Here is a 24,652-nt window from a genome sequence, read left to right as displayed (position 1 = left end):
ACAGTAGCGCCGCAGATTGAGTGCGAGGGATCCTTGCCACTGTTCTCGAAGTACTAATATTACATGTCACGTATCGAGGATCATACCGTAGTCCCTTCGTTACGATATGCGGACTTGTTAGTATTAATTATAATAGACGGCTCGGTATCGTCTACTAGGAGGGGTATAGTAGGCACACGTAGTCTACAATAGAGGTATTCGCGCCGAAAATAGGGAGGATATATAAACGTAGGGTAGCGTACTATACTAGGCGACGCGTTAGGAACTAATGAACTATCGGAACGAATAAACTCACTAGACGCCATTTTCTCTCACTAACAGGATTACATATAGTTAGTAAAGCTCGGAATTAATGAAGTTGTATCAATAGGAGGGTTTGCCAATCTCAGTTGAAAACATGTGCTTTCCCTCGTTTCTGGAACGTCCTTTGGCCAGCACCTACCTATTCGGGAGGGATAAAAGCTTTTTAGTGAGCAGGGCTGCCTTCGCATATCCGTCATCAATTCTTAACACTACTTCTTGCATCACCAGCGATTCCCCAACTTCTACTTGACTCAGATTTCTTGAGCTATGTTGGCCATGCTAGACCCTCACAATGTGGCGATCATGGGCGTGGTGGTGGTGTTGGGTTTATACGCATCCTATACCATGCTCCACAGTCAAAGGCGCAACCCTCCCTCGGTCTCGAGTAAAATCCCATTTGTGGGCCATCTGATCGGCCTCATCCAACATGGCCCAGGATATTTTGGCATTTTATGGCGAGTTATCATTCCTAGTATTTGTACAATCTAATCTTCGCAGTCAGCATATTCTCCTTCAAGCTCTTTGTGACCTCCTCACCTGCCATCATGCGGGCTGCTCAGAAACACCCCACAGTCATTACATTGGAACCGTTGTTGAAGTTCACGCAGAAGCGTCTATGTCAAGCTCAACGCGATAAGCTTGTTCATTTGTGTGATCAAGACCATTGTCCGAGCCTTCTTTCCAGGATCGTGCATGATACGACACCTGTCCTTGCTGGAAAATCCCTTGACAGAATGAACGGGATAATATTTCGGCAGCTACTACCCATCATTGGTGACATGAGCAATTACGATACGGTCGATTTGAACGGATGGCTTCGGCATGCCATTACCATTATCAGTACAAATGCTACATACGGCAATTTGAACCCTTTCAAAATCCGGCACATTGAAGACACATTCTGGTAAGTTTAACCGATCTATAATTGGCTATAGAATCCCTCAAATATCAAGGCAGGGAACTCGAACGTAATGTGGCGCTACTACTGGCCAACATTGTGCCATGGCTAATTGCCCCCAAGACCTGGAAGGCACGCAAGCTTTTGTGTGCTGCGTTCAAAGATTACTTCGACCTCGGAGGTCATGAGGACGGCTCGGAACTGCTATCCATGCGGTACAGATCATTCCTCGGGGCTGGGCTTACTCACAAAGAAATAGCATATGCGGAGATACCCCTGATTGTAGGATTACTGGCAAATACCGTTCCTGCTGCATTCTGGGTTCACTTTGAGCTTTTCTCTAGACCACAGCTGCTGGAACAGATACGGGAAGAGATAGAACAGAAAGCCCTCAATATTGCACCTGGCGGCATGCACATCATTAATCTGGGGTACCTTCGCGATAATTGCCCACTTCTTCTCTCGATGTACCAAGAGGTTCTACGGACAAGGACCACAATGGTAACCATCCGGTTCGTGACGCAGGATGTTGTTCTAGCGGACAAATACCTTCTCAGATCCGGAACCATGCTCTTCATGCCAGCGAAGTAATTAGGCCGAGATCAGAACACTTGGGGCAATTCGGCTGATAAGTCCGACGGACGAAGGTTCATGAGGTCCACTACAACAACCGAGAATAAGGGCGATAAGAAAAAGGAGCCCCGGCGTACCGGTGGGTTCATGGCATTCGGTGTTTCCCCATCGATCTGCCCGGGACGTCACTTTGCTACTAGTGAGATATTGGCACTCGTAGCCATGATTGCCTTGCAATATGACGTTGCTCCAGTCGATGGGCTCTGGCATGCACCACCGAGGATGAATTCGGCAAGCACATTCAACATGAGTCCAGTCGATGGAGCTTTCCCCGTGACCGTAAAAAAGCGACAAAAGTATGAAGGGAAGTTGTGGCAGTTCAAAATTACTGAAGGCAAAGGGCAGTTTGGTTTGGCTGTGGGTTAAATCTGGGACACAGCCTTAACCCACTAGACGGGAAGAGCGATGAGACAAGTTCATGAGGGTGTATCTAATTAGGGAGAGGCAAGGTTGGACGCCCAAGGTTGCAAGACGGAGGCTGTGTACCTGAGTATACTAGGGGGTTATATCAATACGAAACCTAGTTGAAAAACGGGTTGGGGTGCTTGTAACCGACAGTCACCAGTACGTTATATCGGCGCACTTAGTGATACATTCCGATTTCGTTCTACTCCTGGGTGTGTCGTATTCTTAAATTGCAAGTTTCGATCGCAAATTTAATTTCGGTGGGCTAAATGGATAACTAGTAGTTAAATTGAGGCTATCTTCTATAGAATACGGATGGATGTCGATCTCGAGTCTGAAAAATATCTCTTGCTGCATTCGTGCGATGGACAGGTAAAAGACCAGTCGTAAGAACGATTAAATACATGTATACACCATCCACAAATACTTCGTACACCTCCCTTCCTTCCATCAAGTAATACTATAAACCACTATTTACATGAAGGCTGCAATAAGACAACCCACAAAGGCACCAGAGACCAGTCCACTGCCTGTATTCATCATAGCACCACCAGTATAGACGGGGGACGAGGAAGGAGTGCTAGCAGTCTACGCGAAGTTAGCTATGAGCCCACTAGTAAGTAGAGGAGAAACCAACCGAGCTTCCAGTAGGTGTTGCCGAAGGAATCAATGCCGATGAGCGAGAAGAACCAGAAACACGCGGGGGGCTCACGGAAGTTGAGGCGACCGTAGTACCAGTAGAGGAAGTCGCTGCATCAGTGGTCACAGTGGAATTGATGGTCTCCTCTGCAGTCTTCGTAGCGCTAGCACTATCGGATGCAGTGGTTGCACTAACAGATGTAGTGGTGGAAGAAGCTTCAACCGGGGTGGCATCCAATCCACATGCAGTAGCAGCCTTGGACACAGAACCCCCGTAATACTTCCAAATGTCGAACTCAACGGCACAGTTCAGGCAATCGGTCAGTTCGGTCTTGAAATTGTCGGTATCACAGTATCCGTCAGAACGGCCGGCGGTAATTACGCCACCTGGTCTGTCAGTTTGGGTCGTGGTTTGTAGGATTAGAGGTTATGAGACATACCGCAGTTGGCGTGACACTCGTACGCAGGAGTTCCGGGATCCTGGCGTTTGTGCAGAGGGACAAAGTCCGGGAATTCAAATGCGCTGGCACTGATTACAGCGCAGGCAAAAGCAGCAAGGTTGACAAAATGCATGATGGTATTAACGAATGAAATGAGGTACAAATTTGGTATCTGAAATTGTAGAGACTGAGGATGCAGACTCCAAAGTGACGGCAGCTCAGTGTCTACTTATTGACCCGTGGATGTTCCCCCAAAAACAATACAATGTCTTGGCTGAACGGTCATTTCGGAGCGAGCACTATCCAAGGTGGCACGAGCCCTCGGAGAAGTAGGAACTTTTCGGGAGAGATTACCAATTATGGCAATGTCTCAGCTGGATCCAGGATGTGAGGTAAATATGTGGAAGCGAACCAACTAAAACAGCCTTGGAAGACCCACCCATCTTATCTGATTGATCTAATCTGATCCAGACCCTGAGCTTTTTCCTCTACGCTCTTTATCTACGGGTTCCTCCGGCTTCAATAAATTAATTCGCTGTCATCGGCAAGCCATTGAACCAAAATTTGTATCTTGGCGCGTGACTCGTGACTCGACCTCAATGGGTCCCTAACAGTGGTCCAACTTCGGTGAGAACATTCCCGGCCATAACATCCAGAAAACTGTGGTTGCCACGTGCTTGGCAGTTTGTAAAGCCCTTGGCAGCGGAGTCGGCTCAAGCCGACACACGTTCATTCTCGACCATCTCTTATATGGGTCACAGTTTGCGAGGCCGAGGATACCTGGAGGTTTATAAACGACGATGTCTCGGTTTCCTTTTTTTTCCCTTTAAGATCCCTTTCAGAAAAATCTTCCTCTTGTCAGATCCAGTCTCTTAATATAATTATGAAGAGCTACGCTGTACTACTCGCCCTCTCTGCGGTTGGATTATGCGCTCATGGAGACGAAGCGAGCACAGAGATGGGCCCGGCTGCCTTTCTGTGGCCACCTGATCGTCTCTGGGGTGCAGCATATGACAACAATGCCCCATGTGGCTCATCAACCGGGGCCGTGAACCGCACAAATTTTCCACTTAGTAAGAGCATATCTATCACGCAACTCAAAAAGCACATATACTGACAAGACACTATAGTCAATGGCAAGCTCGCACTTGTACTCCAAGACGAGTCGTGGAATGTGCAGGTTGCAGTCTCCCACAAAAGCAGTAAGCTAACTCACATCATTCACATATATCTAGACTAACTCCCCCTTAGACCCAACTACCAATGCCGACTTCGAGGCCTTCATCGACAGCTCCAGTCTTGCCGACGTCGAACCTGGACACGAATGCTACTCCGTTCCCAACCCATCTATTGATGTGGAAGAGGGAATGAATGCCACCTTCCAGATCAAATACACTTCGGATTTCGATACCGACAAAAACGAAACCTACTACGCGTGCGCGGACGTCACGTACATCCCCGCGAGCAAGTTCACATACCAAGTCCCTTGCTTCAATGTGACAAGTGACGAGTTCACCGATGTAACTACCACGACTACAGCTGGCTCTACTGCTACTGCAAAGTCGGACACAGCGAAGGACACGGGTACCACAAGCGAGAAAAGCTCTGGTCTTTCAGGAGGAGCTATTGCGGGTATTGTGGTTGGCTCGGTGGCTGGATTGGGTATTGGGATTGCCTTGCTGTTCTTCTATAGAAGGCTCTTGCAGAAGTATCGTTTCTTGCGCCAAAAGGCTTCCACCCGGAACGTGGACTGGAATGAGGAGGCACCTCAGCATAAAGTCGACGATGAGGTTCCAATTGGGCTTCGCAAGATTAGATGATTCGGCGAGTGTCTGGCCTTCTAGATACTAGGTGTGGAGGGGAAGTGTGCAGGTGTTCATGTGTTAGTGCCAGTAATGATTAACGTTCATGTGTTTATATGACTTTAGTTCTATATTTATGACATACTTAGGTCAACTTGTTATATCATTATGTTCGTGTCTTGATAGTTTAAAGTCCGAATTATGTATTAATGCATCATCTGTGCCAATGAGGCTGTTCCTATGTATTCTCTTGACAGGCTCTATGTCGGCAACTAGTCCATATTATAGATTTCAATTCGAGAAATAACGAAAACAGCGGATCATGCGAAACTACTGACAACCCCTGACAACAGTATAATGTAAAAAAACATCAGGAAAGGAGAACGACCCAGCCAAACATACCTAGCCTAAAATATCATCATAAACTGGCTCCAGCCTAGCAAGTGAGGTCTCGTACAATCTGGGTAAACCAGTATCCTCAAATGCAACTGAGCTCTGTGCCATATCCGCAACAGCCTTACCACAAAGGAATGCCACCGGCATACCATGGCCATTGAATCCAGCCGCGATAAACTGACCCGGTTTATCCGGAATACTACCAACATGAGGCAACGAGTCTGCACTGTATCCCATGACTATTAATGAGACCGGAGTTAGCAGAAGGAAGATATACCCTCAAATCGAGGGCATCGTTTACACAGGAATTTTACATACCACCAGCCCAGACATGTTTGATCTCCGCCTCACTATCCTCCCACCCAAGGAACGTACGTTGCATATAGCCATCAAGATAATCCGCAGCAACCTTAATCAACTTCCCGTCATCGGGGTTATTATACCATTCCTCCCGATCATCTTTGAAAAGATGTGACGCTCCGCCGACAATGAGTGAGCCGTCATTCCGGGGAATTTGATAAATATACCCTCCTGGACTGAATCGGATGCAATAAGTACCAGGCAGCTCCTGGCGGGGTGCATCGGGTGCCGCAACGATCTGGCTACAGATTCCCTTGCAGGGAATGATAGCTTTGGAATATTCCGGGGCCAAGGCGCTGGTGAATGCGTTGGTCGCGAGAATGATCTTGCGCGCGTTGATGATCCCACGACTGGTGGTTACCGGCCAGAATCCATCCGCGTTTGGCGTTTCCCCGATTTCAGATACCGGTGTATTCGTCTGCAGGTTTAGCCCGTGGGAAACGGCGACCTTAATGAGATGGGCAACGAGTTTGTAGGGCCAGAGATGGCCTGTTGGAAAACTGAAGCCTCCCTTGGCGTCTCGAACATGTGCCGTCTTAATCCAATCATTGTCAGAGATAATGTCGAAGATGGACATAGTATCCCGAAAGCTCATTCAACTCACATCTTGGGTCTCAGCTTGAGACATGTATTCAACATCATCCATAAAGTCCAATCCCTGGTCAACCAAAAAGTCATAGAAGGCTTTGGCCTTCTTGAGCTGATCCTCATCGAGATACATATCATAAGAGCGGGTGAAAGTGAGATCACAATCAATGTTCTCTTTACGGACCAGCTCCTCCATGATCTTCAAGTGGGAGATTTCGAACCGCACGATCTCTGTCGCGGCTTCAATCCCATAGCGCTCGGTGAACAAAGCTGTTGCTGAATAGATATCTGGTCTCAAATGACCACCTATGCAAAAAGTCGAACTGTGAGCCAAGTCTGTATACTTGTATTGTAGGTCATGTCTCGGTGTGTCTCACCATTGCGCCCGGTGGCACCAGAGCACAGCTCCCGGGCCTCAATTAACACCACCCGCGGGGCTGGATTTTGCGGGTTCTCTGCAAGCAGGCGATAAGCGGCCGAGGCTCCGACATACCCGCCACCAATAATTAAGATATCGGTTTCTTTTGGTAGTTCTGGTGTAGTTTGATGGTTGTCGAGGGGGTCTGGTTTTGTGCGCCAAAACGACTGGGTATACCCCGCTGCTGGGCGTGGGAAGGATTTTGCATGGGACTTGGATGACATGATGATTAGTGGTCCAACAGTAGTTAAGGATGCGATGCAAACTCCAGTGATATTTAAATGCAAATACAGTGCAACGCAATGCGAAAAGAAGAAAAGCGGAGGGTGTGGTATAGCTAAGTCGTCATCGGAGATGGGCGCGCTGCAGCCTATCGCGGAGAAGACCGAACTATGCGGGGCTGGGAAAATGGAGCTAATTGTGCGACCTTGATATATATTCTTGAAATTCTTCATATTGCTAATCCTCTTCGCTATGTTCATCACTGGGAACTTGCTCGTTCCAAATTTGTGGAGCTGGCAGTATTCGCAGGCTGCCGTTGTTGAGCTTCAAATGCCTCAATGACATCGGGGCAGCTCGATTGAGCCTTGGCTGATTGTCTAGCCAAATATTCAGACTCTGTCAATCGTGCTTTGACGAGCTGCTTCCGAGTTTTGGAGTGGATAGCCGAATGCAAGCTTTTGGCTAAGCCCTGCCCCGGATAGGCTACTAAACCCAAAGCACCTGGAGATGATCCATTAGCATAATCCCTCTAGTCGTGTAACTATAATGAGCGTCACAAACCTGATGCAGCTTTCGTTCCCATTCCAATAGGTCCTTTCACAAATCCTTTGATTGCACCCCTAATACCATCCTTTTGGCCACCCTCGTAGGGCTGTCGGAAGATATCAGTGAGTCCATGCGAGAATCCATGCGCAAAGTTATCTGAAGCTGCAGCCACCCCAGACTTAAAGTCCCGGATGTTGTCGTAGTCTTTCACCTCCTCGCCATAGAGCCTGGGAACAGCCCGCAGGCCTTCATTCACTGCCCCAGGTATGTCTACCAGAACGCCCTTGTAGTAGTAGGCTATGATCCTCCCCACACTTTTGGCAGATCCCCCCACTGCCTTTCCCGTAACTCTCCAGTCTTCATCCATCTGGTTGCTTCCGGAAGTACGTGAGATGCCTTCGGATGGACTTCGCTCGGATTGGGGATTTGTAGACTCGATGACTACAAGCTCTGGCTCGCTCTGCTGACGGGCGCGACTGAACTCTTTGTAGGGCCGAATGACGACATCGCTTGATGCGGTGAGGATATCCTTGTACATGCCCAGTAAAGACGATGTGCCGCCCGTGATAGGGTCCCATCGCCGGGTTTGAATGAAGATCGATTTACTCTCGTACCTAGTTCAAGATGTGTGTTAGTATAGATATATGGAAATAGGATGATTGGGATAGATGATCTCACGCTTTCAGGTCCTTTATATCAATGCGAGAATTCTCAAGCAAGATCCCCGCTGCCATTTTGGACAAATTTATAGGGGACTTGGCGTTTTGTTTTAGCTGCCATACAGCCGGCTCAGAATCGATAAACTGGCATTTCATTTTATCGACCGGTAAGTTGCGATGGAATGATGCAACAGCCGCAGAAACTCCAGCTTCCTCGCTCATTTCACGAGCAAGATCACCAGCTGCTGCAAGGGTATCAGGATGCAGGCAAAAGCGGATGGCCTCTGCTAGATTCTCTGCGTTCAAAGACCGGTGTGGAATGGGCATTGGTCCAATCCCGCGGGATGCAACCATGTTTCCCCAAAACAGCTGACTGTGAGAAGTTAGCAAAGAAGTGGAAAAGGCTTGCAAGGAATGACGTACTCTCCAAAGAATGGTACAATAAGAGAGGGCCTTCCAAATCGTAAACCACATGCTGTGGTACCTGCTCCTCCATGGTGCACAACTGCGGCGACCTTCTGGAACAGCCATTCATGCGGACAGTCTCCAAGATAAAAGATCTGGTCGTCCGATTGTGCTTCGCCGAGATTACTCCAACCACGGGATATGATTGCACGACCACCCCAGGACCTGACTGCATTGACCAGTGTGGCAGTCATGGCTGGGGGATCCTCAATTACTATGCTCCCGAAACCAATATACACCGGCGGAGGCCCACTTTGAAGAAACGCGTCAAGGTCTGGAGGTGGAGTGAAGTCTGGAGGAGAGCGGAAGAAGAAGCCACAGACGTTGAGATGTGCCGGCCAGTCCACTGGCTTGGGCATCAATGTGGGGGACCAACAATATGTGAAGGGTATCTTCAAAGTCTCTGCTAGACGAGGACCTTCGGTTGCTGATATAGGTTCTAGATCGATGGATTTTCTCCAATCATTAATAACATCGCCCAGGCTATTGTGAGGTCAGCGTATTTGAATCAGTGATTAGCAGGAGGGTATCTGGTTATTACCCTTGCCATGTAAGCCATTCGACAATCCCGTAAGAAAGGTAATTCGCCATTTTCGGCTCTGTGGTCGAATATTTCAAGTTTGCCAAGGGATGAGGAAATGATCTTGTGCTCGTCCACGGCATGGTAAACATCATATGTAGAGGGATGCCAAGCGCCTGAGCGCAGTGGATATGGGCGAAGCTTGGAGGGTTCGCAATAATAGCATCGGCGACAAAGGGCGTATTTGTTACGGAGTCATCCTCAACGCAGGACTGCCAGCATCCCTGTAATATCTGCCCCACCATGACACGCTTGCGTTGAATATCACCCTCTTGGACGGACTTCATCTGTGGTATCAGTCCTGGATTCTTCACCATGTATGCCATCAGCTCCGAGGGATCTCCTCCAATAGAATAAAATTCTAGACCTGATTCGCGCACGAATTTTTCGAACACACCATGTGTGGCTAGTCGTACGCGGTGTCCATGGCGCTGAAGCTCGTTACCTAGTGCGACAAAGGGTTGGACGTCGCCTCGACTGCCAACAACTTGGATCACGATGTTGAGCTCGAGACCGCATCCGGCATCCCCTGAAGGCTCTGGTTGTGATTGTATATGTTCTTCCGTATGCAGAAATGGTATCAACTTTGACACTTCCCTGCCCACTTTGGAGTCCAGATCGATCTCAATTCGACCATCATCTTTACAAAATTAGCACGCTGTTTTTTGCGAATGAGTCATAGATGTAAATCCGCTCCCACCTTGAACTTTTGTCCCATCCTGAGTAAATTGGTTGCGTTCAAGCGTCGAAGGCCGGCGCGGTGGTTGTTCCATCGCTGCAGCCCGATGACATCACACGCGGGGAGAACAGAGATCTTTCCGATGTGGAATATTCGTCAAACAAATGGGTGTGAGTTGAATATCTTCAAAATCCCATGAAGCGTCCAAAGTTTTCAAAAAGAAAGGAGTATATCAAGAGGGGTGGTGGTCCCAAAACAACCAAAGACACATGGTAGCTCTGATGGTTCTGGGCCTGGGACGGGTGGATCCCCGGCCGGGGTTGGGCCACGTGATTACCCTAGGCCAATCACAGGTCCACGGGTTGTCGAACAGAAGCCATATGACGACATTTCCAGGGGAGTTCTGCCGAGTGAAGGCCTCCAACAAACTTCTAAGGTTCAATCTTTCTTGCTACAACCAGAAATTTCACTCGCGGGGATCTTGATATCTCCGATCTTGAAAGAAGCATATGATCACCTCGAAGCCAAACGAGAGACATCGTGGCTCGGGCATTAAACTTATCGTGGAATGCGACACTATGTTCCGTCTGCATGGATCTATATCTAGAAGTAGGTAAAACAGCTTGACAAGCTATCTGCAACAGATCATTATAGCTTCCTTGGTGGCCACTGGGCCAAGGAGCAAGACATCTAATACTAGGTCATGAAATCAACTACTAGAACGATGGACTCAAGTTACTACACTAACAATTTATATTCATTCGTTCTAACTTACAGGTTTGTGTTTTGGTTTAGTAGGCTTTTCCCATGCTTTTCATCGTTTCAGTTTTCCATCTTTTTTTCCGTCTTTTTTCCCCTAAAATAAATTGTCCCGTACAATGACAGCTCCAGAAATGCCAAAAAAAACCAGCCACTTCAAAAAAATTAGCATGACTTCAGCCTCTCGCGTCAAAACGAGGTTGGTGAGAATTGTAAACTAGGAAAGGAGAGCCAAGAAGGAGGGGTCATTGAAAAGAACTTCCCACACAGACCGATCCAGAGTCAAATTCACATCGACAGCGCACAGAACGTTGCCACGAACCAACGAACGTCTGTTACGCTGGCCTCGAGGCACCTCCTCCTCGGTAGACATGATAATTGCCAAGCCATCAACCCGGTAACCTTCGCTAAAAGCCGGCGACACCAGAGAAGGGGCAATGCGCTTGCCATTCTCAGCGACGTCAAAATCAACCCCAACATATGTCTTACCCCTACTCCACTGGGTAGCGACGAGGCAACCATTTGGAACCATCTTCTTCCACCTGATGTGACTCTTGTTGGGCTGTGCGGCAACCCATTCAAACTCCTGCTTGACTTTGTTCATATCAACCGAGTGAATTGCATCATGGATAACCTGTGCAACCTGCCAGAGCGCGCCCTTTTCGAGTAATTCGTGGGAGGCGGAAGTTGAAGGGCAGTGGACGGCGTTCGGGAAGTAGCGTGCGGGGAGCTTCAGCCGGGTGGAGTGACGCATGTCCATGGTTGTCCAAAAATCGCGAAGTGATTGTAGCGAGTCGAGGTCTGGTGAGATCCCCTTGTCACGCAAAGCCTGAATTCTGCCTTGATAAATGCGTTGGTAGAGGTAAGCTGAAATGAGCTCGAATCTGGTGAACGTGGTCGGTCCCTGGGCGTTGGGGTCGGTTGCAGCATTCTTGAGTGAAATCAGATCTTGACCTTGGAAACGCAACGAACAAGTCCAGACAGAGGGAGGGGATGAAGTCTGAGGCATAGTCGTGGTGTTTTCGTCCAGGCAGAATGTCGGAGGGTTGAATGCAAGGGCTTTCTCCTTCTGGCTAGGCGATGTACTGTTCGTTTCTCGAAAGTGTGAGAAAATCTCAGGGGGAGAGACGAGTGTTGGCGGAGAAGAGTCGCGCAATTGTCTGTAGATCTCAGCGAGATCGCGCACGAGCTGCATAAAGCCAGTGGCATCGCAGACCTGATGATGAACTCGGATGCCTAGTGCGACCCCACCACAGCCAAATCGGGTGTGCTGGATAGCGAAGATAGGATTGTGGGAGACAGCTCCCATTGTCGAATGAAAGATTGGAAGAAGTGCATTTCCATCGTCTGGTAGTTTGCATACCAAGATACGGGCTGAAAGAGCAGAAATCGCGATGCTCGCGAGCTTTCTGTGGCACTGCGCCTCCCAAAGCTCAGCACCAGCGCCCAGGCTACCAATCTCGGGAGCTTGGCTGACTGGATTCTGCTCGAGACGGCCAGTCAAGTGCGGGTAATAGTCCAGGAGGTGGGATGCAGCCACCTTCAAGCGTTCAATTGGAAGGAAGTTCTCGTCGGGTAGTATTTTTGGCTTTCTGTAGACAAGGATAGCTTCGATAGTTAACATAGCGGGCACAGTATGGTCCATCGGCCCTAGGCTGAAAGGGGACTCGAGTGTGGCTACTGTTGCCTCATTGGCGCAGTTAAGCGTGTGCCGCGTAGAAACGCGGACTTGGTCGAGTACCATCCCTGTGATTGGATGAAGGAGACAAGGATAGCGGGATAATCAAGATGGATAAACAAGGATAAAAGATGCCGGGGATGAAGATGAAGGAATATGGAGATGAAATAGTATGGAGATGAAGAGTATGGAGGTAAAGAGAATGGAGATGAAAGAGTAAAAGTTTGCGATGCTTAAATGCAATGGGGAATTGTCACCTCATCCCATCTTTTACCTGCGTTGTTGGGATGATAAAACTCGTTTGTCCTCCCGGGCCTTTCGAGTGAAGATAGTGGACTACAAGGGCACCTGGAGAACCTAGCCACGGTTTATTCGACTGCGCAGACTGTCAAAGAAATAAACTAAAAATAATCAAAGAAATGCAACTCGGGTGTAGTCTGAACACATTTCGAACAAAGAAGCGGACCCGTAGATGCTTTTATTTTACGACCTTCACAAAGACAGCGAATTTTGTTGACATAGGAAACTGAATGGCTTCCTCTACTATGACCATGTCAATTACATCGTCTACCAAGATCCCTCGTAGAGTGGGTGAATAAGATTAGAATCGAACAGAATCCAAATCTCATACTCATAGGTAATTCAGACATAAAGATGGACAGTCTCGACCCAGGTAGAGAACCTTCCCTTTTGAGATCGTCACCTACCCAAGTACCTGCCATTGCCTTAAGCCACTAGGAGGGTATATATAACCCCCCTCCCCATTTCTCTCTCTTCTTCTCTCTTCCTTCTTCACACCACTCCGGGTCCACATTGCACATCGTGGTTTCTGTTGAGTATCCTTCAATTTTTTGACCTTTGGTTCAGCCTCAGGGTCATATTCAACATATGTCTGCTGTTGTCCAGTGATCGGTGAAATCCTGAGGACTCTGGCGGGCTCCTGTAGGCGGCCCAGGCTAGGCTGCGAATGGCACGAAGCATGTACATGCGGGCTACCTACCAGCTATCTTCGGATGCTTCAGGTGCTTTGCTATGACCGCTGCGGATACAGACTGTACGTGTCTGGGTGCTCCCGTTGTCCGCCAGGAGCCGAACCAACCTAGGAAGGGGCTCTGTTCTCATCTCCTTCGACATTAATTTTTGGAACCTTTATACAGAGACAGCTCTCTGTTGTCTGAAGAATTTTCTGAGGACATTTGTTTTTTCGAGGGTTCCTTTATGGTTCCACATCTTCCCACCAAGGTGGTCTTTTCTTTCTTCGTGGGTCATTCTTATCTTTCTATTATGAGTCTCACAACACTGACTGTGTCAACATGGGAGTGCCTAGGTGGAGATAAATATCTGAAGTGTGAAGGGGGGACAATTTGTCACATGGCTGGGAGATAGGATCTGTTAAGAATAGCATATTGCAAGTATCGAGGGGATTGGACAGTCTAGTAGCCCTGGAGTGTCAGAAGAATGGATGTGCTCCAATATCCAAAGATTGTATGTCAGATGTTCTCGGTAATTATCACCATCTTACCCATCTGGGTAGTAGATAAGACTAGGTTTTTTTCTGACCTCTTTAGGCACTGGCTAGAACCACTGCCGATAGGCCTCTTCTCAAGGCCGCAATGGCAATAAACATTAGCATCCACACAAGGCATAGGTCTAATCGTTGACACCAATAGTGGCTCACGCAAGCTTTGCGTGGACAATACAGTAAATCTCCAAAACACTCCGAGATGCAGGTTTTGGAACCGCATCTCTCATCTACTACTCTCTACTAGTATGTACGATGAAAGAGCCCTGGAGAGCCGGCGAGATCTGACCAATCAGCGACCGTGAAATGATCGGGGCGGCTCCGAACAAGAGATCCACTTTGAGGCGGCTCCGATGTGGGGACATACCTGGGCATCAAATGTTTATCCAGATATTTAAAGGCTCATCTCCATCTTACCTCAATCCCCAAATCATCACCTGTTCTTTATTCCTCTTCTGTTTAAATACAACTCTATTATGGCTACTCCCTCAATTGTCATTGTGCCAGGCGCATGGCACCGACCTGCACACTTCCAGAGCCTCATTGATGAGCTCGCAAAGGTCAACTACGATGCAGAGGCTGTGACCATTCCTTCAGTGGACTCCAGTCCCCCATTGGCCAGCTGGAACCAAGATGCTCAAGCTGTCCGACAAGTGATTATGAACAAACTGGATGCCGGGAAGGATGTCGTCGTGCTCGCACATTCATTTGGCGGCATCGCCATGTCCGAGGCAGCCAAGGGTCTAGGAAAGAAAGACCGAGACGCACAGGGTTTGAAAGGCGGAATTGTCAAGCTGGTCTACATGTGCGCGATGGCGTTGCCAGAAGGCCAGACCCATATCGGCCAGTTGGTTCCGCAGACGCCCGAGGAAGAAGAGATCGAGCGTCAACGCAAGGAGTTGGAAGAAAAGTTTGGTGGGCTAGATGTGTCAGCGGTATGGACATCAGTCTTTGCTTCTATATCTTCAATGCTAATCTGTCGCCAGGACGGAGCAATCAGCCTCCCGAAGGAGAGTATCCACCTCGTCTTTTATAACCGTTGCGAGCAGAAGGATATCGATAGGGCCGTGGAGCTGTTGGGCACATTTCCCGTGGGCCCGTTAACCGTTCCTGTCACATACACCGCGTACCGTGAGATCCCGAGTACATACATTGTTTGCAAAAATGACCAGGCATTGCGGGAACCGTTCCAGCGGAGGATGATTGCGCAAGGTCAGGGCTATTTCGAGGTGGAGGAATGTGATGAGGGCCATTCCCCATTCATGAGTAAACCGGGCTTCATCGTCGATTGTATTCGGAGGGCTGCTGGAGAGAAGGTCTAGGCATGCGAAGATGCTGACTATGCCCTGTTGCCCTCTCTATTCGTCGTGTCCAGAGCTTTCCAGTAACATAGCTGAGCCTGGGAAGTGTACATAATTGGGTTTTTATGTTTTATATGAAGATTCTCCTCTCTTTCGAATGTACATTTTGAACTGTTGCCTCATATTTCAGGCACCATTTAAGGCATCAATAGTGGCGCGGAACGGAAAAGCAATCCAGCCGCCCGTCAGCAATATCCAGCGACGCTACCTCATCTTGTAGTTATTTTGTAGTTTTCATGTAGACGCGGAATGCCGGGAGACCTCAATTCTCCAAAGGCGTCTACATCTCCCGTGAATCCACCGCGGCGCCAAAACACAAGTTGTGATCCATGCAGACGTTCCAAGCGACGCTGTGTTGTGCAGTCGGATCCAGACGGGATTCCCGATGCGATCTGCACAAATTGCAAACGCCTGAGACGCCAATGTACATTTCAATTCGCTATAGCCCAGTCCAGTAGTCCTTTCTCTCGCAAACGACAGAAGCGCGACTACGGGGAAACCAGTGGATCAACAACGCAAAATGAATTGAACGACTTTGATGCAACAATTGAGGAAGTTGCTGGAAGCCCGAGCAACCGATTTGATGCTAGCTCTATCGCTGACCAAGATGTTCTGGCGGCTTGGCTGAATCTTGATTATGATGAGATTGTCGCGGATAGCGTCAACTCTTTTCCAACCAACCTCGAACCTTCTAAATCATTCGATGCGCTTCGTTCTGAGTACATAGCTCCAGCAGAGAGCCAGCGTGAGGGTCAAGCTACGGCTACCACGTCCCAACTGACTCGCTTACACGAAGGACAAAATCTCGCGTCAATTGATCACCGACCAACGGTTGGCCTTTCATTCAACAGTCCCATCTACCTGCTGAATTCTGGGATAGACGCGGAGATATTTGGTAGTCGTCTCGCTCGGATCTATGAAGCAATCGCAACAGCCAGTGCGTCCAGGTTTTTGGACTATGACTGCAATCTCTATGCGACTGGGAGTCGCTACCGGTTAGGGGACAGTGAGTCGGGGAGCTCAAATGGATCGGCACCTGCCGGGTCAACCGTGGGTTCAACCTCTATTTCACCCCATTTTGCTCTTCCGGTATCATCACAAGCAATGCCTTATGAAATCTCCTTGCTGGGAAGTGTTCGGTTCCTTGATCATTTGGGCGACCTCTATGGCAATCGACTGAACTCAGCTGCGCGGAAGAAATCTGACGAGACTTTCAAAGCGGTCCTTCGCGCATTCTCGATGCAATGGTTGCCGAGCTCCCCTTCTTTTGGAGCGAGCTCAGCTTATGATCACTTTCCTCGGAATTCAAAGTCCGGAGAGGCAGGAGATGATTCTTCCTTGAACGCTTTCATTGATGCGTGGGTACGGGCAAGGTCACTTCTCAACGATGCGCACGATGTTCGATCATTTCGAGTTGTATTGGCAACACTCATGTTTGTTGGGATCGTTACACCAACTAAAATAACCGACAGAGAGGATCTCGTACCAAATCACTTCCTTGACACAGCTTTGCAAAAGTTATCCTACTTAGATGGACTTGTCACGCAGTACTGTGCGAACCTGGGATCATCATCTACATATGGCGCTCTTGCTGAAGCAAGTTTGAGCATTGTACGGTGGACTGCATATATCCGCGACACAGGCGCAGCGTTGGCGATGGACCGGCAATGCAAACTTCCAGATCTGTGGGGTACTACAAAAGGTTAGTGCTCTTCATAGGGGGATTCTCAAATGCATGGCAACTAAACTGAAACCGCACAGTCCTCTCGGGTAAAGAGGCCGTGGCAGCATTGGCAGTCTCTCAAAATATACTAGAGTTGGATATCAATATTCAACCCATCTGCCGGAAAGCCAGTGCGGAAACATTTATTGTCTGGAGGCAGATTATAAATGTCAAAACCGTTGCTAACCAGGCACATGGCACTATCAATGAACGATCCTCATCAACGATTGAAGCAATAAAGTTGAGCGTGGAGGCTGTTCGTGAGTTCAGCCAATCATTTCAACCTTTCATCCTTCAGTGCATCAGAAATTTCGATTGTCTGTCCACGTGCCCTAGGATATCTCTTGGTAAGCTATACTCCTACCGATTCGCTTACTCGTCCTTTCTCCCGCAATGCTATCATCGGCATCTCACTGACAGGTTATACCTTAGTTTCCCTCGTAATGTTTTGGAACCTTGGCATTTTTCTTCTCGCCGAAGTTTTCAGAAAGGTGACCAAAGACCTTGATCTCGATATGGAACAAGAAATAGGGCCAGCCGTTTGGGAATACCAGCGTGACGCAGCCTCGTGCATGGCACAGGTAGTTGAATGCGTACTCAACTTACCCGCCGAGGAGGCCTTCAACCTCCAAAACGGACTCGGCGCCGAAGTCCCACTTACCGCTTATCATGTCACTCCGAGTTTGGCTGTCACGGCCCTTCAACGGGCCATTGAGAGTGTGATAGACCTGCAGCTTCACTCTAGGTGTGATGATTCAATATCAGAGGACGACGCGCAGTTTTTAATACCGGACGGGATCTGGGACCGACAAATCGACATTCTCATGAAAGGGCTAATATCACTTGACGTTACTATTGGCGGCTCACAGACCTGTGGTGTGGCTCTTAGGGGGTTAATGCACCAACACGGGGACATACTGTCTGAGTGCTGGACTTCAGGGTTTGACTCATGATTTGTCAATGTGGCGGATCCAGCCGAAGGGCTAAGGACGTACGAAATGAGGGGAAAGTGGACATGTGAGTGTTGATCGACGCCAAAGCCAATTACATACCGTCGATATTCCTAAGATAAGGAGAGGCCATGACAAAACAGGATGATCAACCTGCCTAGATCATCCGTTTGATCTATTTATAATGATATGCACACCATGACACTTCACGCTGCACCATGGAGCTTGCTTTTGAGTAAAATAGGTCTCCCTATGGTCAATTTTAGTGTCGACCATTTTGTCTCTTGGGGCCACACTTTTCTATACGCAACCTAGACTTCGTCCGGGCCATGGGAAATCACCTGCGTAGTGCTCGATCCGGACATCATGATGTAGATCTCGAGGACTGGATCTCAGGAAAGACCGTTGGAGGCCAGAAGGACTGGGATTAGACGTCAGTCGAGCCTATCCACTGGTTCTCTTCAAAGCGACACACAAACGACAATCCTGGCCCGAAACGTCACTAAAAGCTTGGCAACGGGATAGTCAGTCTCATCTCAATTCTCCGGGTGAAGATTAGGCACGAATGAGCAGATCACGAAACTCGGCAAAAGCAAGAATTTGCATCTAGACCCTTTCGTGCGCGTGCCGCTGTCGCGATTCCTACCCCGCTACAAAGCCTTGCAATGAAACCAATCAAATAGCGGAGGAAAGTGACGAAACAAAGGTACCGGCAGTAGTGGCTGCATGCTTACTTTTTGCATCTTGATTCCCGGGGTCTTGTTGTGATACTCATGCAGCAGGTTGATAACACAATCACCTCTCGGCCTCGGTAACCTTGATTTTTTACTCGCTACTCGATATGCACCAATGATAAACAAGCCCTCTTGTTAATAGTACATACACGCCGATCTACCCTTTTGATACCTTCGGGTTTTCATGTTATGCGGTCTATCATATGCCATCCAGCTTCATCTTGGCAGCGTCAAATGTCACGATTTCTCTCTTTAAAATGGCCACAAACATGGACCAAAAAGCTCCACTCATGCATAACAGATGTCCACTGCATGTCCCCTCTTTTCGAATTGCAGGACCGCTGTAAATCCCTCCACATGTATCGAAGCTCAGATAACTATTCAACCCAATAAGCATTGAGCAATAAGTCTTGACTAATGCAATCGGGGAAAGGAAATCCCTGCAGATATAAAGAGTAGCACACCAAACTGCCCGCTTCTACGCGATATCCCGCCTCGTGCATCTAGCCTATGGCAGCTCTACTTAGTCCCAATTTTTCGACGCGCGGGCTCATCTTCAATCTTCACGCGAGACGAGATTATTCAAGCTCGAGTCATGTCCCTTGGCAGGCTGTTGTGCTTCGCCCTATGCCCAAATGGAACTATATCTCCGGAGTCACCAGTCAAATGAGCTCAGCTATAGCGAATCCGTGGGTACTGCATGTTTAGCATATGTGGTGAAAAAAATCAACAGATTGCGGATTTACCCCGCTGGCTAAGAGCAAAACAGGCTGTATACCATGACCCTTCATACTAGGTGGCGACGGAAGTACACACACAGCTCAAGTACAAATATCAATATAAGCCGGCTCGCTATTCTAACAATCTCAAGATATCTTATTTACAAACCACCGTAGCTATGGCACCAGTGTCTTTCGACCTCTTCCGGATTCCCTTTTATGGCCTTGTGGCTGGGGCTGTCATCATTACTTTATCGTTGGCGAAAATTGTACAAACCTTTCAAAGTACGTAATTTTTCCTCATTGACAGTGAACCAGCACTCAGACTGAAAACTCATACAGGATGGAAGTACGTTCGTGAGAACGGCTGCCAGCCGCCAGCGCACTCTGTGTCCCATGGCTTGTTCGGCATTGGCATGCTCATGGAACTAGCCAAAGCCGGCCCCGAGCACAGGTTTCTTGAACTTCTTCGCGGCTGGCATCGAAGCTACGGTACGACATTCAAGGCGAGAATCGCCAATCGAAATATCATTTTCACCGTCGACCCACGGAATATTCAAACAGTCCTCGCGCTGAAATTCAAAGACTTCGGAGCGGGTTCAGCTCGACTAGACGCACTCCGTCCACTCTTGGGCAAGGGCATCTTCGGCGTAGACGGTGCCGAGTGGGAACATTCACGGGCTCTCCTCAGGCCGAACTTCTCGCGCACTCGGATTAACGACACTGAATTATATGAGAACCACGTTGCCGAGCTCATCCAGCAGATTCCGCGTGACGGATCAACCGTCGATTTACTTCCGCTGTTTCTCAAGGGGGTGGGTACATTGGCATTCTTGATATCCCCCGAAGTATACGACTGACCGAAAGCAGACTCTCGACACCGCTACCGAGTTTCTCTTCGGAGAGTCCGCTCACTCTCTGCGCAGAGAAGGGTCTTCTGCAGGTGCGCAATTTGCAAAAGCCTTCGATGTAGCCCAATACATCACTGCCATGCGCTTCCGACTCGGATCTTTGGGGAGGTTCTACCTCAGGAAGGAATACACGAAATCGATTAGAGATGCCCGCGCCTATGTCGAAAGGTTTGTACAAAAGACGATCGATTATCGTGTCGCAGCCAACAGCGGGCGGGAAGTTGATCAAGACATCAAGCGGTTGACTGAAAATCAATATATGTTCTCCTACGAGCTGTCGAAGCAAACACTTGACAAGACCACAATAACAGATCAGCTATTGAGTATTATGTTTGCTGGTCGCGATACCACTGCCAGCCTACTAAGCATTGTATTTTTCATCTTGGCTAGAGAGCCTGATGTGTGGACCAGACTTCGAAAAGAAGTGCTCGCTTTAGACGGACGAAAGCCATCATTCGATGATCTCAAATCGATGACTTACCTGACATGGGTTCTCAACGAGAGTAAGCAACACTACTTCCAGCTCCGAATATTCCGTATGCGCTCTGCTAAATAATCTACAGCTCTCCGCATGTACCCGATCGTCCCCTTCAATATACGCCAGGCCAACAGAGACACGTATCTTCCTGTCGGCGGTGGCCCGGATGGAAAGTCCCCTGTTCACGTACCCAAGGGCCACGAGGTTCTCTTCACCGTATACACAATGCACCGGGAAAATGAAGTCTATGGACCCGATGCGGATGTGTTCCGCCCGGAGAGATGGGAAAAGCTCAGGCCTGGTTGGGCGTACCTCCCTTTCAATGGAGGTCCTCGGGTCTGCATAGGCCAGCAGTTCGCGCTGACGGAAGCTGGATACACTATTACTAGAATTATGCAACAGTTTGAGGCAATCGAAAATCGAGATCCGAATCCCTGGACGGAGCATTTTGGGTTGACCTTGTCAAACGCTAATGGAACAAAGGTTGCTCTGACCCCTGTTCAGAATTGACCTGGAGATACTTGTTTGACCTCGATATTGTCTTTTTACAACTTTTCATCTTGAATTTAACACTATATTGCTTCAATATCAGAATCACAAGGCTGTGTGTTCTCAGGCTTGTATATGAGGTGCTTCAAAGCCCACTTCTGTCAATCTTTTTAGATGGCTAATACTAGTTGAAAACCGTAGAATACGGCGGTGACAAGCAGAATTCAGATGACTTGCATAACAAGGGGTTTAACCAGGCCAGGGAGTATGTTTGTGCCGGATTTTCCGGGTTCTCCCGTACACCTTTTCATATGTGCCCGCCTTACCCGCCAGCGTGCGAACCCTTGAGAGTTCCTCCCAACTGTGAGTGGCTGGTAGAAAATTGGCTGTTGTTTACTCCGTAGACTTTCGAGACTCGGGCCAGATTGTGGAGAATGAAAACTCTTTCCCAACCATTGAGGTGGGAAGCCAAGTGAAACATTTTTGCACGGCCCCCAACTTGCCATAGCGCTACCCAATCATGTGGACAGATAATTGATAATGTTGGTGCCTTATCTGCTACTCCGTACACTCCGATGACATCGCGTCTAGGAAAGCAAAAAGCAGGGAAAATCTCCTACAAGATTTTCCATACAAGATTTTCCATCTGCAAAATCTTAATGAAAAGTTCACAGGCGTGAAAAATACCAGCAACACCTCATCAAGTCCCTAGCCTGAAAAAAACATAGAGGAGCACCAAGGCGTATATTTAACTAAGTCAGTAGCGCAAAACGCTTAGTGAACAGGGCTAAGAGTGAATCAGCTAACCAACGCATGTAACCCATCTTTCGAGCATTCGAAGTTCCAAGCCATACCCAGAAAGCTTGTAGATGTAGCCAAGCTTTCCCCCAATGGAAATCAAAAAAACAAGATTTGGTAATTAAAATTATCTGATCGAATTTATCTGATCGAAAAACTAATCTGATTGTAAGATTTCCAAGGTTATCTGATCATAAAAGTTATCTGATCAGAAATTTTTATCTGATCATACAATTGATCCGATCACGCCACTCGGAAGGAATCCTTGGAACCCGGCCCCCACCCTAACCATGGATATTTACGGAGTACTACCTAAGGAGGAGCTATCTGAGACCTCCCGAGGTCGGGATGCTACTGCAGGGGGCTAAACATTAGTTATATTAGAGGACCCACGTGCTACAGGCGACGCCACTCTCGCTTAGTTGAACAGAAACGGTCCAATTTTTAATATATACCCGAGAGAGAGAGAGTTCAAAAAAGATCTTCGCCCCTCCAACCATTCATTCTGGGTTGTATCGATCACACAGGCTTTCGCAACCTACTTGACGCTTCAAATCTCTATAGATACGGAGAGCATGGACGCCATCAAAGGGGCCACCACGGAGCGCCCGCAATCATTGAACAGGAAGGATTCGGAGATTCCAGATAACGAGATCCAGCAAGATGGTGTTCAAATTGCCGACGCAGTCACAACTACGTGGACTCGGAAGCATCTGATTGTCGCTTATACTAGGTGAGCAACCTAAGGATAAGACTTTGTTCCTAAATGTCAGGTTTAATGCGGACATAGTATGTGGCTGGTGTATTTCGTCAACAATCTCAACAGCAGTCTCACCGCAAACCTCTCCGCTTACATTACGAGTGGCTTCTCGGAACACTCGCTGTTGACCGTGATTTCAGTGGTAACCAGCGTTATGGGTGCTGCGTGTTTGATGCCCATAGCCAAAGTCCTGAACCTTTTTGATCGAACTGTCGGATTCGTGATCATGATTTCAATTGCAATTATGGGTTTGATCATGATGGCTGCTTGTAACAATATCACGACCTACTGTGCTGCACAGGTGTGTTTGCATCACCCATACGCCCCACGGCGCTAGGTCAAAATTGCTAATTAATCAACAGGCATTTTATACTGTCGGATTCACCGGTGCCATTTTCTGCATTGACGTGATAACCTCAGACACCTCATCGCTTCGTGATCGAGGTCTTGCTTATGCGCTGACCTCCTCTCCTAGCATGATCACTGCTTTTGCGGGCTCACCTTTGTCAAATCAATTCCACGAAACCAACTGGCGATGGGCATACGGGACGATTTGCATCATTCTCCCTATTGCTGCGCTCCCTTTGATTGTGACCTGGGAAATGGCCAAACGAAAGGCCGGCAAGAACGGTCAATTACGATACAAGGAGAAGACAACGCGATCCTGGCAAGGAACCATTTCGTACTACGCCATGGAATTCGATGGTCAGTAAAGCTCTCAAATCAATTTCTTACACCTTTACTCACCCCTGTTTGCGACGCACAGTCATCGGAATCTTCCTAATGATAGGCGGCACGATTCTTTTCCTTACATCTTTCAATATTGCCGGCAACACCGAAGGCCAATGGCAATCGCCCAAGATCATTGCTATGATGGTTGTGGGATTCTGCGTTCTCGTGGCATTCGTCAGTTACGAGCGATGGCTGGCCCCGAAGCCTTTCATTCCATTCCATCTGATTAAAGATCGCACTGTCATCGGCGCATGCCTACTGGATATTACCTACCAGGTCTCTTATTATTGCTGGGCCAGCTATTTCACCTCCTACCTCCAAGTGGTCTACAACACAAGCCTGACGCAGGCCGGTTACATCAGCGCCATCTTTGATTTCATGGACCCGGTTTGGCTTATTGGCTGTGGCTTTCTCATCAGACATACCGGTCGCTTCAAGTGGCTCCTCTGCTGCGCTGTGCCTCTTTACCTCCTGGCAAGCGGTCTGATGATCTACTTCCGCCAGCCGGGTCACAACATAGGATATATGTGCATGTGCCAAATCTTCCTCGCAGTAGGTGGCGGAACATTTATTCTGATCGAGCAGGTTGCTGTGCTTGCTGCGGCCGCGCATGAAGACTATGCCGCCATGTTGGCACTTCTCAGCACGTTTGGATACATCGGTGGTGCAGTGGGCAGCAGTGTCTCAGGCGCTATCTGGACAAACACGCTTCCTGCCAAGCTACGCCAGAATCTGCCAGCCGAGTTGCAGGACCAGTGGGAGAATATATACGAGTCGCTGGACGTCCAGCTGAGTTATGCGGTTGGTTCACCTGCTCGCATTGCTATCCAGGATGCGTATGCATTCAGTCAGCGAAACATGATGATTGCCGGTACTGCGGTAATGGGACTTTCAATTGCCTGGGTGCTTATGATGAGGAACATCAAAGTGCAGTCTAACAAGGATCTTTCTAAGGTGCTTTTCTAGATGGGTGGCTAGATACCAAGTGGCTGGGGAGGGGATACA

At 48.4% G+C, this 24,652-nt stretch overlaps 10 protein-coding genes across 10 annotated transcripts; 6 read left to right on the top strand and 4 right to left on the bottom strand.

The window, feature by feature from the left end:
* Nucleotides 1-570: 570 nt before the first annotated feature.
* On the top strand, nt 571-2,191 carry N7471_001615 (cytochrome P450; the record flags this gene model as incomplete). The annotated part of the gene is made up of 4 exons (XM_057274336.1): nt 571-702; nt 777-1,207; nt 1,261-1,788; nt 1,849-2,191. Coding segments are annotated over 4 exons (1,434 nt in total), but the record flags the coding sequence as incomplete, so codon positions are not given.
* A 522-nt stretch (nt 2,192-2,713) lies between these two features.
* N7471_001614 (uncharacterized protein) lies at nt 2,714-3,451 on the bottom strand (the record flags this gene model as incomplete). Its single annotated transcript, XM_057274335.1, has 3 exons — nt 2,714-2,827; nt 2,877-3,265; nt 3,319-3,451. The coding sequence occupies 3 exons, from the start codon at nt 3,449-3,451 to the stop codon at nt 2,714-2,716; spliced, it is 636 nt and encodes a 211-aa protein (XP_057142514.1).
* Nucleotides 3,452-4,201: 750 nt separating this feature from the next.
* On the top strand, nt 4,202-5,138 carry N7471_001613 (uncharacterized protein; the record flags this gene model as incomplete). Its single annotated transcript, XM_057274334.1, has 3 exons — nt 4,202-4,391; nt 4,449-4,520; nt 4,570-5,138. 3 exons carry the CDS (start codon nt 4,202-4,204, stop codon nt 5,136-5,138), a joined length of 831 nt encoding a protein of 276 aa, XP_057142513.1.
* Nucleotides 5,139-5,522: 384 nt separating this feature from the next.
* N7471_001612 (NAD(P)/FAD-dependent oxidoreductase) lies at nt 5,523-7,106 on the bottom strand (the record flags this gene model as incomplete). The annotated part of the gene is made up of 4 exons (XM_057274333.1): nt 5,523-5,755; nt 5,835-6,411; nt 6,481-6,770; nt 6,842-7,106. 4 exons carry the CDS (start codon nt 7,104-7,106, stop codon nt 5,523-5,525), a joined length of 1,365 nt encoding a protein of 454 aa, XP_057142512.1.
* A 257-nt stretch (nt 7,107-7,363) lies between these two features.
* N7471_001611 (glycosyltransferase) lies at nt 7,364-10,127 on the bottom strand (the record flags this gene model as incomplete). Its single annotated transcript, XM_057274332.1, has 6 exons — nt 7,364-7,605; nt 7,666-8,264; nt 8,329-8,682; nt 8,733-9,257; nt 9,316-9,994; nt 10,055-10,127. The coding sequence occupies 6 exons, from the start codon at nt 10,125-10,127 to the stop codon at nt 7,364-7,366; spliced, it is 2,472 nt and encodes an 823-aa protein (XP_057142511.1).
* An 882-nt stretch (nt 10,128-11,009) lies between these two features.
* On the bottom strand, nt 11,010-12,536 carry N7471_001610 (uncharacterized protein; the record flags this gene model as incomplete). Its single annotated transcript, XM_057274331.1, has 1 exon — nt 11,010-12,536. The coding sequence occupies one exon, from the start codon at nt 12,534-12,536 to the stop codon at nt 11,010-11,012; it is 1,527 nt and encodes a 508-aa protein (XP_057142510.1).
* A 1,932-nt stretch (nt 12,537-14,468) lies between these two features.
* On the top strand, nt 14,469-15,314 carry N7471_001609 (alpha/beta hydrolase; the record flags this gene model as incomplete). Its single annotated transcript, XM_057274330.1, has 2 exons — nt 14,469-14,927; nt 14,979-15,314. 2 exons carry the CDS (start codon nt 14,469-14,471, stop codon nt 15,312-15,314), a joined length of 795 nt encoding a protein of 264 aa, XP_057142509.1.
* Nucleotides 15,315-15,602: 288 nt separating this feature from the next.
* N7471_001608 (Zn(II)2Cys6 transcription factor domain-containing protein) lies at nt 15,603-18,029 on the top strand (the record flags this gene model as incomplete). The annotated part of the gene is made up of 3 exons (XM_057274329.1): nt 15,603-17,055; nt 17,115-17,423; nt 17,509-18,029. The coding sequence occupies 3 exons, from the start codon at nt 15,603-15,605 to the stop codon at nt 18,027-18,029; spliced, it is 2,283 nt and encodes a 760-aa protein (XP_057142508.1).
* A 1,629-nt stretch (nt 18,030-19,658) lies between these two features.
* On the top strand, nt 19,659-21,378 carry N7471_001607 (cytochrome P450; the record flags this gene model as incomplete). Its single annotated transcript, XM_057274328.1, has 4 exons — nt 19,659-19,764; nt 19,822-20,294; nt 20,350-20,893; nt 20,954-21,378. The coding sequence occupies 4 exons, from the start codon at nt 19,659-19,661 to the stop codon at nt 21,376-21,378; spliced, it is 1,548 nt and encodes a 515-aa protein (XP_057142507.1).
* A 1,352-nt stretch (nt 21,379-22,730) lies between these two features.
* Nucleotides 22,731-24,613, top strand: N7471_001606 (uncharacterized protein; the record flags this gene model as incomplete). Its single annotated transcript, XM_057274327.1, has 4 exons — nt 22,731-22,888; nt 22,946-23,216; nt 23,278-23,620; nt 23,682-24,613. 4 exons carry the CDS (start codon nt 22,731-22,733, stop codon nt 24,611-24,613), a joined length of 1,704 nt encoding a protein of 567 aa, XP_057142506.1.
* Between the last annotated feature and the right edge of the window lie 39 nt (nt 24,614-24,652).

The sequence above is a fragment of the Penicillium samsonianum genome (genome assembly GCF_028829775.1).
Source record: "Penicillium samsonianum strain IBT 33392 chromosome Unknown utg000001l_segment0_segment0, whole genome shotgun sequence".
Classification (NCBI taxonomy): Eukaryota; Fungi; Ascomycota; class Eurotiomycetes; order Eurotiales; family Aspergillaceae; genus Penicillium; species Penicillium samsonianum.
This window is presented reverse-complemented; position numbering and strand designations above follow the sequence as displayed.